Source organism: Rhea americana, unplaced genomic scaffold (assembly GCF_003343005.1).
Source record: "Rhea americana isolate MKP2758 unplaced genomic scaffold, rheAme1 scaffold_153, whole genome shotgun sequence".
NCBI classification, from domain to species: Eukaryota; Metazoa; Chordata; class Aves; order Rheiformes; family Rheidae; genus Rhea; species Rhea americana.
In genome coordinates this window covers 171,412-183,870 of record NW_028185628.1, presented here as the reverse complement: position 1 = coordinate 183,870, position 12,459 = coordinate 171,412, and the positions used below count along the sequence as shown (strand labels likewise).

The 12,459-nt window shown below is 36.3% G+C and overlaps 1 protein-coding gene across 1 annotated transcript in view; it reads left to right on the top strand.

The window, feature by feature from the left end:
• The window catches only part of ARB2A (ARB2 cotranscriptional regulator A), a 266,638-nt gene that overhangs the window by 116,644 nt on the left and 137,535 nt on the right, over positions 1–12,459 (top strand). Inside the window, exon 7 of the mRNA XM_085299729.1 lies at positions 7,658–7,876. Within this exon, the coding sequence (XP_085155855.1) occupies positions 7,658–7,876 (219 nt within the window). The remainder of the gene's footprint in view (positions 1–7,657; positions 7,877–12,459) is intronic.

Sequence of the window (12,459 nt, the reverse complement as noted above, 5' to 3'; positions counted from 1 at the left end):
AAGCATATCAACAGAAAGATTTTTAAATGATATTTTATGTATACAGAAGGGTCACAGATGGTAAAAAGATTTGTTACCGTGAGGTAGTGTAGCATTTTGTGGTTATAAAATTAATCTGTCTCTAAATCTGTTTGAAGAGTTTTTGCCATATAATGAGCAATATAAATTATTAATATTTTCATGTTCTTAGGGACTTTCACAGCCATAATTTTACCAACACAGCTGTTTGACCCGGTGACATCATGTTTTGCATAATTTTGCATTTTAATGAGTTAGTCATTTAAAAGGTTACAAAGAAACCATAACTCATAAGTAATTAAATTATTTAGCAGAAGAAGTATAAGAAGGTCTTCTGACATAGGTCACTGTGGGAAGGAAGGAGCATCAATGTACTGAATTGCACCTGTTTTTTGAAGATAGGTACAAACTGGAAGCTTTAGTCTTAGCTTAGGAGTGCTTATTTTCTCATGGAAGTGGCTGAATAAATACATATGCTAAAACCACCTGAATTTTCTGTCGTTGAGAAGGAAGATTTTTAGACTGTAGTCACAAACAGTGCCCAACACTAAATGGGAATTACCTTTCAAGATGTGGACAACTTCAAGATTTTACAGAGAACATTTGTGTGCGTGATGTATTTTCACTTTACTGTACAGAACAAAATGCTGAAATGTAGACCTTCGAAGAGGTTGACGTTTAATCTTTTCCTGTAATGGTTTAATTCATAAATTCTTGAAATGAGAGGTGAATTAGAAGAACTTGGTGACTTGCATTGCCTTTCTGCAAGCTAAAGAGGTTACACAACCAGGCAAACCCCTGAGCCCATTGAGATATCTACAGAACAGTTCACAAAAAGAAAATGTTTACAAAAATATTTTACACAATTACAAAAGGGGAAGAAGTGAGGTATAATTTATTAGAATAAATTTACTTTTTTTTTTCAAATTGTGCTACATTAAAATAGGTACATATATGCATACTTAAAGCTTAATTGGGGTATATTTATTATGAGATACAAATGAGAATAATGGAAACCTGCTATGCTATCCTCAGGAAGGAGGCAGAGTGGATTGGAAAATTAATTTGCAGTTGAGAAATTTGGCTGTCAACTAATGGCATGCTTAGAAATACCATAGAAACATTCAAAAATCCTGCAGTGCACCTTCATCTCTGCACCTTATTTGAGCATAACTTTCTGAGAGTAATTTTCAGCCCCCTTGGTTTCCCTATTTGTAAATTAAAGCTGATAATTACTTATTACTGTGGGGGTTTTATGAAGATTATTTGATTCCCATTCTGTTTCTAGTACGTCGGTTTCAAAGCGTTAAGTTCTGTATACATCTGAATAATCTTTTCATTAAAATCTTAGAAAAGTAAAATGTGCACAAAGTTCTCTCACCCGATGGAAGCTTCTGCAAATTTTTAAAGAAAAGAGAGTAAAACAGTTTCATAGCAGAGAGGATAAAACCTTCAGAATACAGGCTTTAATTATAGGAAGGATAGAAACCAGGTCCTCTAAGGTATCAAGAGGTGCTTGGTCTTGGGGGCAGCTGTTGAATTCATTCTTTTGTAGATCGTTTGGACCCCAAAGTTGTACGTACTTGGTGAAGAGGAGGAAAAAGCTTTATTGTAGTCTAGATAGCAAGTATGGAAGGGTTATTTGTAATCTTGCATGCTGCCTGTGGGGTTGGGGTGAATTCCCTTCCATTTAGCCTCCAGTGCTTTCTACTAGAAAGGCTGAATCTCACATTAGGGAGAGGTAATGAGGTTGAGGTTTATTTAAACAATGTTTGAAGCAGTAGTTGAACATAATTATTTTTTGTTAATTCRCAAATTGTTTATTCTATAGCTTTTTTTAAGTTTCTTGTATTTCACTTACTATGAGAAATAATTTTTCACTAAAAATAGTAGTGAAATAAGACAGTGCTTAGAAAGCTACAGAAGATCCATATCAAGACCACAAGACGCACCTAGGGGAGTAAAATGCTCAGAATATGTAGATGTGCTTATTCAGTTTTGGCCTTGGGAACAAATATCATGAGACAGGATTACGAATCTTACACATAGATATATTTGGGTTGTTAATTATAGATAAATGTATAACATGAATTCTTTTCAAAACTTTTCCACAGTAAAACTCAAAATGTAATAACAGCTTAACTGGGTGTTCGTTTTGGTTTTTTTTTTTTTTTTAGCCTTGAACGTTGATTTTTCTGGTATAGCTGTGCTAACACCAAATTAACAGATAGCAAAGTAAAACATATTGATGGCATGATTTATGGTGAAATAAGATGAATATAGTTCTGCGTGCAAATAGATATGGACCTAATGCAGTGAGGAATTAGAAGGCARTAACAGAAAGGAAATGAAGAGTTTATTGTTTTTATAGCTCTAATATCCATTAAAAGTTAGTAACACAGCAGGTGACAGTTTGGGTAAGTGTAAAGTGAATGTTTTGAAATAAATAGCAGTTGGGTGACCTGGGATGTCAGGGCTCTAGACAAGGGTGTGTGTTTGTCAATATATCCTACATGTTTTACAGACTCCTCAGGGAACAGGGGAAGATACAATTTCACCTTTTCTGTGCCAAAACATTTTAATTATATCTTCTTCCAAGTACAGCGGTTCAGTAACCAAGGAGCTGACATTGATGCATGTGTTGATAAAGCTGCAAACATTCAAAATGAGATTAACAAAGATTTTGAGGAAAGGGTGACAGCTAATTTTGCACAGTATTCTGCATCTAATTCAGGTCAGTGTAATGATAGAATATTTTATAACTGTTGTGTCATCCAGAGGGACTTTTATGATGCTTTGTGTTTTTGAGTATTTGTGTATATGAAAGTGTAGTTCTTAATACATCATTCAAACAGGTTATAACTTTTTTATTGAACATCTATTGGTTGTAGCCATAAACAGGAATAAAGTTTAGCATTTAGAAGCAATTTTRTATATCTATCAGCATTCATCATGGTGATAGGTTCCTTTTGTCTAATTCACCTTGAAAGGATTGACTTCAGCTGTGAAATGGGACCAGAACTACCGTATGCATTTTGCAGCACGGCTTAATATCTGCAAAAAGATCCAATGGAAGAAGTTATATTAAATGTTGTATTTAGATAATCAAATTGTAGTTTCTTTATATTGTGGGAGACCTTTTGAGAACTTTTCAATATATTTCTGCTCTATTCTCCTCCTTGTGTGAAGGCAACTGACATTCTTCTTTCACTTTTCTTTTTGTTTGTGAAATTTCCTTCTTCTCTCTCTCTCCTCTCTCTCTCCTTTTTTCTTCTTCTTCTTTTTTTTTTTTTTTTTCCACTCACTTCTCCATCTGCTTTCACTTTTGTTTGCTTGGGCCGTCTCTCATCCCAACTTGATAATGAGGAATGCGGTGTGACCCTGACCTCTATCAGCCCATGCGTGACCTTCTGACTCCCCCACGTCACCTTTGACCTTCTCTTTGACAGCTTGATTAATTACCCTGTGTTATGATTTATGAGTAAGTGCTATGTAAAAATAATAGACAACAGGTGGTCCTCTAAAAAACTTTTTGTGGCATGTTTTCTTTTCCTGCCTAACTTGGTGAGCTATTTTAAGTCGGGAACTTGCCGGGACAATGTGTGTTTGGCAGAAACGCAGCATTTTTACACCCTTGGACACCGCACTGGAATTTGGAGCGCTAAGAGTTGAGGTGTAAAATATTGGGATGAAAATATTGCAAAATGTTAGCGGGGTGCACTTGCCAAAACGTACATTGCGTGGAAACAGAAAACGGAGTCAACTGACATTTCAGGCGTTTCAGTCTCAGGTCACGTCTTGAGAAAATTGCTCAAATAATGGAGGGGGCATTTTTCAAGCTGAGCTGCATCTCCAACAGCTATGTTTACTTTAACGCTTCACTAGTGACTTCTGATTGGTTGTCATGGCCTCATCCCACTCGTGCACCTAGGATGCCGCAACAGCGACATGGACGTACCCTTCTCGCRAAAAAGCTGGGGAATAAACAGAACGTACATCTTTCCAAAAGGTGGACGGACATGGCTGTGTCCATTTTAACCACGGGCAGGTTTGAGATCTAAACACTTCGAGTTTACGTTTCCCATGGGGATTAACTCTGATCTTGTTGCAAATAACGCAACCAGGAATCTGAACTTGAAAATTCAAGATTGATAAGGTGTAGGAAAAGGATCTCCTTCAGACCCTCACTTGTAGTCCAGAAAGATAGTAACATAGGTCAAAAGACTCCGCTCCAGCCGCTGACCTCCCTGGTCGCGTATGGTGTCTCATCTCAGTGGATTAATATGCAGAGCTGTATGCTTCCAGCTCATTATTCATTTGGCCAGGCAGAAGAGATTTCCAAAGATTGGGAATTCACCTCAAATAGTTCAGGGCTTGGGGAGGGGGGAGGCAGAGTTTTTTTTTTCAACTCTACTTTTACTGTCTGAGGCAAAAATTTTTATGTTCCTTCAGTTTTGAATGTCCTGCTCAATTTTCAGTAAGAGACAAAAGTGCTTTTTCATTTACGTGTTACCTGAATAAGGCTCTTCTGCATTTTTCTGACTTCGTAGTAATGGTATTGCATCTCAGCTTTGTGATATTTGTTATTCTTTCCAACATTGGACTTTTTCAGCTTGGTTCCTTTTAGTCATAACTTGCTGACTAAATCATAAAACAAGTATTATTTGTATTTGTAACTATTTTTGAACCTGAAAGTAGAGTTTGCACACAGTCTTCTACCTTGGGAAGTAGCTACTTGGAGAAAGCTAGGAGACTGTAGAGATTACATTTTCCTATTAGCTTATCTTGAAGAATTAGAGTTCGAGGAAATATCTTTTAATAGAGTATTTTAGTTTGAAAGAGAAACCATAATTGTGTCCAGTGAACCGGTAGATTAGAGAATGAAACTGAGGTTTGTCGGTGTCTATGCTGGTTATTACACCTCATCGCAGGTGTACTAACGGGTGATGGAGACAAGCTTTGACTTCTGGATAACATCTGCATTCTCTCAGACGTGTGATAGAGCACTGGGCTTGGCTTGTAGCAGCCAGCTGAATATCTGAGGAGGTTCCCCCCGCACGCAAAGTTTAGCCTTGTGCTGTAAAATGACTTTGCACTTTACACAGTGMGTTTAGGATGACAGACAAGGTGAAGGGAAGCATAGTGCATCGTGTAAACAAAACAATCCGAGAATAGATTATTTTCTTAAGAGAAAATCTTGAGAGTTGTAAGCTGAGCTTTTTCCTTATTTGARGGGAAAATTGTCTCTTATTATTATTTAATTACTGTAATTGTGCTGGCAGGAAGAGCCTGCTATCTTGGAAAAAAAATAAATAAATTTGTGAAGGGAGACACGTTATGCTGCTTAAAATATAATTGATAAAAAAACCTTTAATTGATTTATGAAATAGTGAATTTAAAAATGGAATCATATTTCATCTGTTGATGTCTGTGTGAAAAATTGACATTGTGTCCTCATAAAATTGGACAAATGAGTCATGTAATTTTCAGTTACATAATCAATAACTTAGACAAATTCTACTTCTTTGATGATTTATGTGTCTGTTTTGTGGTGAGCTTAAAGTGAACACAGAGTTTCAAATTCCTGTAACACTTGTAAACCTGTAATAAATACACGAATTTTGCGTTTGGCTTTGTATAGAAAGCAAGAGGGATCGATACGCGGAACGTCTCTGTTCCAAGTGAGCAGGTCGAGAAGATGAACGGCAGACAAAGCAGTGCCTATTGCGCGCCAAAGCCGCCAACGTGCTTCACACAAAGAGTTGTGAAACTCGGCCCCACTCGGTAGCTAGCGAGCTCCAGAATCACGCTTTCATCGGAGGTGCACAACCTCGTGCTGTTTCTAAATAGATGTGCTAAGTGCCGCTCTCCTCTGTGGTAGATACTGAGTTTGGGGGTTTGAAATTTTTTTTTTTTTTAAGTGGAAGTTTCTATGTACGACTAGCAGAGGCTTAGTGCCTGCTAATTTATAAGGTGTCTAATAATGGCATGGTTAAATTCTAAACTGTCTTTTCTTTTGTTTTCCGTTTTTCTTTGCTCGGCTTATTCATCCGTTTATTTATTTATTTATTTATTTATTTCAGCTCAATTCACTTGGTAGGGAGGGCAGGGAAGAAACATGACAGGAGACCACTTACTCATGGCACAGAGTCTAGTAAGGAGGCAATTTTCTCTTTGGCCTATGGTGACCTTTTTTGACTATGTTCCTTACACCAGAGACAGTGTACTGAATGCCTCTATTTCACTCTGTTTAGCAGAGTGCAACAGTGTCCTTTAACTTAGTTTTGGTGGGAGGAGAAGCTATGGCAGAAATTTGAGAAGGGCGTGAAAAGTTGTGCAGGCACAAGGAAGAGGGGTAGGAACTTCCTTCAAATGTGATTTTAATAACTAGTCGAGTGTGTCCAACTGTAGAAAATCACCAAGTGACAATCTGTCTACCTGACAGTGATCACAATGCGTTACAAGATTTTTGAATAGCTTTACAGATTAGAATAAAGCAAGTCCAAATAAAGTATCTTTTGTTGGTGTAGATTTGGTTTACTCTGGTCAGCTAGGTATGCGAACTTCTTTGATCTTCTGGCCTAGCCTAAATGCAAAATTAAGCATCAAATAAAAACCTAGAATAAAGCTGTTTAGTTAGATAATTAATATAGACATTTTCAAAAAGTAAGTCTTTATTTCAAAATTTGCTTTTGCAAGACAGCTTGGTTTTCATTGGAACCCAYAGTAACTTTAAGGATTCATCTGTTAAATGCATGTGCTTCTCTTTTCTCTCTGCATTTACGATTATAACATTCACAAATAATACAATTGTTATAAGGGTTACCATCATTTAAAATCATAATAAAATAATGAGCTGATTAATTCAAGGTTTATTTCTCATTCAGAAATTCCTGTATTTTTCAATCAGCTCATTTTCAGAGGCACAAAAATGCAGCTGGTATGTTCAAAAGCATCCTGCAGATCACAAATTTTCTCTGTATTTTTGAATGCAGGACGTAATCCCAATGAAGTTTTAGAGCAGATTTAAAGAGGTACTTAAAAGTCATCCGCACAGTAAGAGAGTTGACTTGTAAGCAATAGCAGTGAATCAGTTCTGGTATAGATTCATTGTTACTGCCACTGTTGGTTTGTGCATGGTGTGCTTGTTGTCAGCTAGACAAAAGGTTTTACTATTTTAAATTGTGCTGAATAGKTTTATGTAATATATATATGAAATCACTCCATCCTTTCTATTATTAAGGTTTTTATTGGCTGGGCATAAACCTTCATATTCATCATTCTGTAGACTTCATACAATATTTTGCTTTTGGTTCTAGTACTTTTTCTGGGAAAAGTCATATAACACGCTTACGAATAACAACAATATATTAAATTATATTAAAGATAAAACAGGCAACCTTTCTGATGCTGAGGGATGTGTATATGCATAAAGACGTGCACAAACATATTCACACATAATATTCCTTTCAATGACAAAAATGAAACAGAGAATATTCTTAAAATATTCAGAAAATTATATTGTGTGAACTTACTGAAATAAATGTGTACATTCTTAAGAGTATTAAAGTAAATTCAATGAATTTTCAAGTATTAAATCTCCCTTTTCATATTCCTTTTTTTGTCTCTTCTAAAACAGGAAGGCTATGGAGTAATAGTACTGAATCCCAATGAGAACTATATTGAAGTGGAGAAGACAAAAGCCCCAGTACAGCTGTCTTCTGATAGCTCAGATGAACCTGCAGAAAAGAGAGAAAGAAAAGATAAAATCCAGAAGGAAACAAAGAAGCGACGCGACTTCTACGAAAAGTATCGAAACCCACAAAAAGAAAAAGAAACAGTGCAGATGTATATTAGAGTAAGTTCCTTTTAGTTTTGTTTGCCTTTCTTGAATAATGTATATACACGTTTACTGCCTGTATTAGTATACTTGAAAAAAAAAAAAAAACATACACACATTACTTTAGATGGCATTCAGGGGTTCATTCAAAGTGCCTGGCTCTTTATTCTATTGATATTTTTTATCATTTATAGAAAGGAAAATTTGGAAGAGTTACAAAACATTCCTTTCTAATTTCAAAGTGGGACTTCACATAAACCCCAGAGAAACTCGCTGGTGCTATCAAGAGAGAGAACGATTTAAGGAAGACTTCGTAAAAATAATTTTATAAACAGAGGTGTACATAAGAAACATTTTCTACTACAGCTTGGCAACATATTAGCTCAACAATGTCATGCATGTATTTATTAAATTGTCTTATATTGGGAAGGGCAGTAGTTATAGCCTGATAGTTTTAACGTATTACCTGCTGAATTAATAACGTATTGTAGAAAACACCGGTGTTCATCTTGTGTGGTAGCAGATTTACCCTGTAATGTATTGTTTTCGTATGAGCAGCCATCCATTGTGTTACAGCTAAACTTCTGAAGGCAGATAAAGGCGGAGAGTTATTAATATCTTAATAAATATTTAAGCCAGAATAGTTCAAGAATGGTGTAATGAGGAAACTCTGTCCCTTGCTCTTTTCTTACTCAGTGAACCTTTGCACTTTGTAATGCTACCAGCATGGGATCGTTATAACAGCGCTACCCAAGGATTTCTAATTCTGCAGGGGGCACAAACAATATTATTTGCACTTTGACACATTCTGCTTCATATACATACTATGCATTATACATACTAGACTGAGTCATACAGTTTCCAAAGCCATTATTAGGAAAGTTAGCATTTTCAGTCAATGGCAAAACATGTCAGAAATGCCACAATGAGTTAAAATACTAAAAATGTGTAAGCCTTTCTCATGTGAAATTGATAAAAATCCAGCAAAACAGATGTTAGAATTATTTTAAATTTTAATGTATTCCTGTTAACTGTAGTTTAAAATACAATAATTTATAGGAGAAGTACAGCTTTACAAGCTAGCTAAAGATTTTGAAACCTGGCTGTGAGACTTATTAATAGCGTAAAATATTATTGTATCTTTTGAGAAATATCTCGTTACTGAGTATGGGAAACAACTGTATACGCAAATATATATTCAAAATGATCAACAGGGCACACTTCTTTCTTCTAACTGTTGCTTTTTATGAGCTAAGCCATTGTGCCACCGGTCGGTCCCTGCCTCTTACGAGAGAAAACTAGACTCGTAGCAAGGGTGCTTCAGAAGCTGGTGGATATTGTATATTCCAGAAATGYGTGTAGTCAGCGTGCTGGTCTAGTGTCCCCATGTTGAAAGTGAACCTTTTGTAGCAATTTCACCTTCTTGTGGTTCTCTTGCTTGATGGGGCATGAAATTTGGCTTCAGGAGGTTTGACACACACACACMCCCCCAAAACACAAAATGCATGACTCCATATTGTTTTCTTTATGTGARTTTATTTCTTAAAGATGACTGTTGACATTCCTTTTATTCTATTTCCTTCAAACCAAGGAGACAAATAGGGTAAGTTTTAGTGAAAGTATATGTGTTGATCTCCATTCCTTGACAAATTAACTGAAATCGGCTTTTCTGATACAATTGGTGTTGTAGTCTGAAAGATTTTTATTTCTTTTTCTTTCGTAGGCTCTAATACAGGGACTTTTTTTGAAATAGAGTAAAAAACACTCTGTATTGGTACATGGCAGGATAAATTACTGCTATTCACTTGCCTATCAGTTTCTGCAACAAAACCGGGCTACCCTTAGGGTGCCATTTGCTCTGTTGGGCAGGACTGTCACAGGTGGTTGCAAGGGGAGTGGTGAATTCAGCATGCTCTGCTCTCTCTTCCTTTTCCGTGGACACAGGTGTGTTAGTCTGGCTTCGTGTAGCACGTAACGGTACAAAAACGGTACAGTGCCATATTTAGAATGTATTTTTGGCCTGTCAAGCTTGGACATGTAGGATTATGCATGCTCCAGAAAGCACTCTTTGGTCGCTCCCTGGGACTTGCTGCTAGGTTTATCTTAGCCACAGGTTGCTATGAGGTATGGTATTGAAGCTGACTGTGGGTATTCTCAAAGGGCATTTTAAGTTTAAACTCTGTTTTTCTGTGGTATAGACTGCCTTTGACTCACTGGGCTCTTGAGAAGTTAAAAAACATACTGTCACCCCAAAGAAATACTAGGGGATAGTATCTGCTTTGATAGTAATATTGTTAAAGAATTTTGAAACGCTTCAGTAAGCCTTACAGGGCAAAGGGCTGGAAGGAGACTTAAGTGTAAACTTTGGTTTCCTCACAAGGCTGTGGCAAATACATTCAGTGAAGTACAAACAAGCAAAAAGACAGGACATCCACAGCCCCTAATGTTGAAGGAAAATTTGTKTGTGTCAAGCATACTGGAGAAATTGTTTAAGACTGCTCATAWGTAGAAATAGATAATCTCAGTTGTGCTCATTTAGGGTTGCTAAGATCTGTTGTGATCTGATGAGGAAGTGCCTTTTGAACACACTAAAGCTGTCAGGATGATGCTCTGCCTTGTGTAGCTGGACGTTCCAAGATTTGGAGAAATGTAACTCTTCCRTTATTCTTTAAATATTTTCTTTGTTTTCATAGAAAAATACAAATACCTGAGGTATTCAAGAATAAGAGCAGAGCCTTAAAATATAAAATCTTAAATTATGCTATATTTTCAAACAAAATGAATATAAATAAAAATGACTAACAGAGCATGTAGTGTATTAAGAWAGTGCATAATGCTTGAAAGATCAAAGTACTTATTGTTTCATGCTGTAAGTTTCCTTAACTATGAAATAATGTACTTTCTGGCATACATTAAAGCTTGTTAAAGGGACTGATTTGGTCTGGGCAATAAACATCATGTCAAACATTATGGCAGAAAAACCTGCTTAATATGTTTTGTAATAAGACAGAATTTTTTGTTCTTGAAAACATCTGCCAACTGAATTCAAGAGTGAAGACAGAAAATGTCATCAATTCAGTAACAATCTTATAAATTTGGTTTCTTTCTGAGCAGTGCAAACCAAGGAAAAAACTTCTTAGTAATCAACATTGACTACAATACTTTATAGAATGATTAAACAAAAACATTTTACTTTTATATAAATGTGTTAATGAATGCATAATGAATTTTAATACTCTTACTGTTGAGATTTTAACAGGCGTATTGCAGCAGATCATTTTTAAAAGCATCTGTTTTTTAATGTGTTGAATTGTATCAAATAGCTAAATATGTACATACRTGCTTTTAAAAACATATTTCTATCCCTAGGTATAGATATTACCTAACATTTTTTCTTAGACCACCAGAGGCTGCTGCTGTACGTATTGGCTATTGCTTCCCCTGGAAACTTAGTACCCTAGCCAGCCTTCATGTATTGCTGAGCTAAAGTCAAAATTTGCTGTTCTCTAGCCTTTTTCTATGGCAACAGATCATACAGGCTTAAAAGTGACATGATTAGTCTCTCCATCCTCCAAGCCATCTCCCACTTCCTACAGATTCTCACATTGACAGTGTCTTCTCTATGTTACAAGACACTTAAAAATGTAAATCAGTGTTTGTCCCCTTCTAAATAGCATGCACCACTTAAACATGTATACTGAATGGATCCTGAAATGTTATTAAAGAAAAAGTATAAATCAGTTATAATAATAGTAATTTGTAATAATGTCATCGTTGCCAGAGGAGTTAAAGGCAAGCATTACAGGAAGAAGTAATATCTTTTATCAGACCGATCGATGGGGTCAAGTTTTCTGGACAAGAGGGATAAGCTTTTGCTACGCCTGTTCCTGGGAATTTGTCAGTTTTTTTCACTAAGATTAGCTGTTTAATAAAGGTCATTTTTATTGCAAATTTTATTTCTACTATAGTACAACTTACAACAGTGCTCTTTATACTAGTAGCCTATCAATGGAATTAAATTAATTTTGGATAGTACTTATTTTTTCATAAATAATTTTTCTCACTTTTCGTGAGAGATTAAATAGAAAAGATCATGTGCAACTATTTAACGCATTTTACTAAAAATGGATGTATCAGGTTAATCCTACCAGTATTTAGAGAAAAGTGGTAACAAGCAAGTTTATTAATGCAAGGTTAAATATTTAGTAACTGCTGGTGGGCAGGAAATCCTGGCAAGAGCGTAAGCACGGTTGTGCCATTTCTGCTTATTGTTCTGTAAGAATGCCACAAGGCATCGCCTGCCTTAAGGTCACGGCAGAGTGTCCGCTTGTGCCTGCTGACCTTTAAATGCAGCAGATTTCGTTCTGAAGATTGAGCCTTTTCCTGAACGGAGTAGCCTCGCTTCCAGCTAGCTACCTCGGGGTGGGCTGCGTGGTCGTTCTTGGACAGATGCAGGCTCCCTTTACCTGCACTGTGACTTGGCAAGGAGTGAGCCTGCTCTGATCCAAAACCTGCGCGACTACATGAGTGTGCTGCTGAGCCCAAACTAATAAGCCCTTTATTGCACCAGAAGAGACAAAATGATAAGCGCTAAACTAACA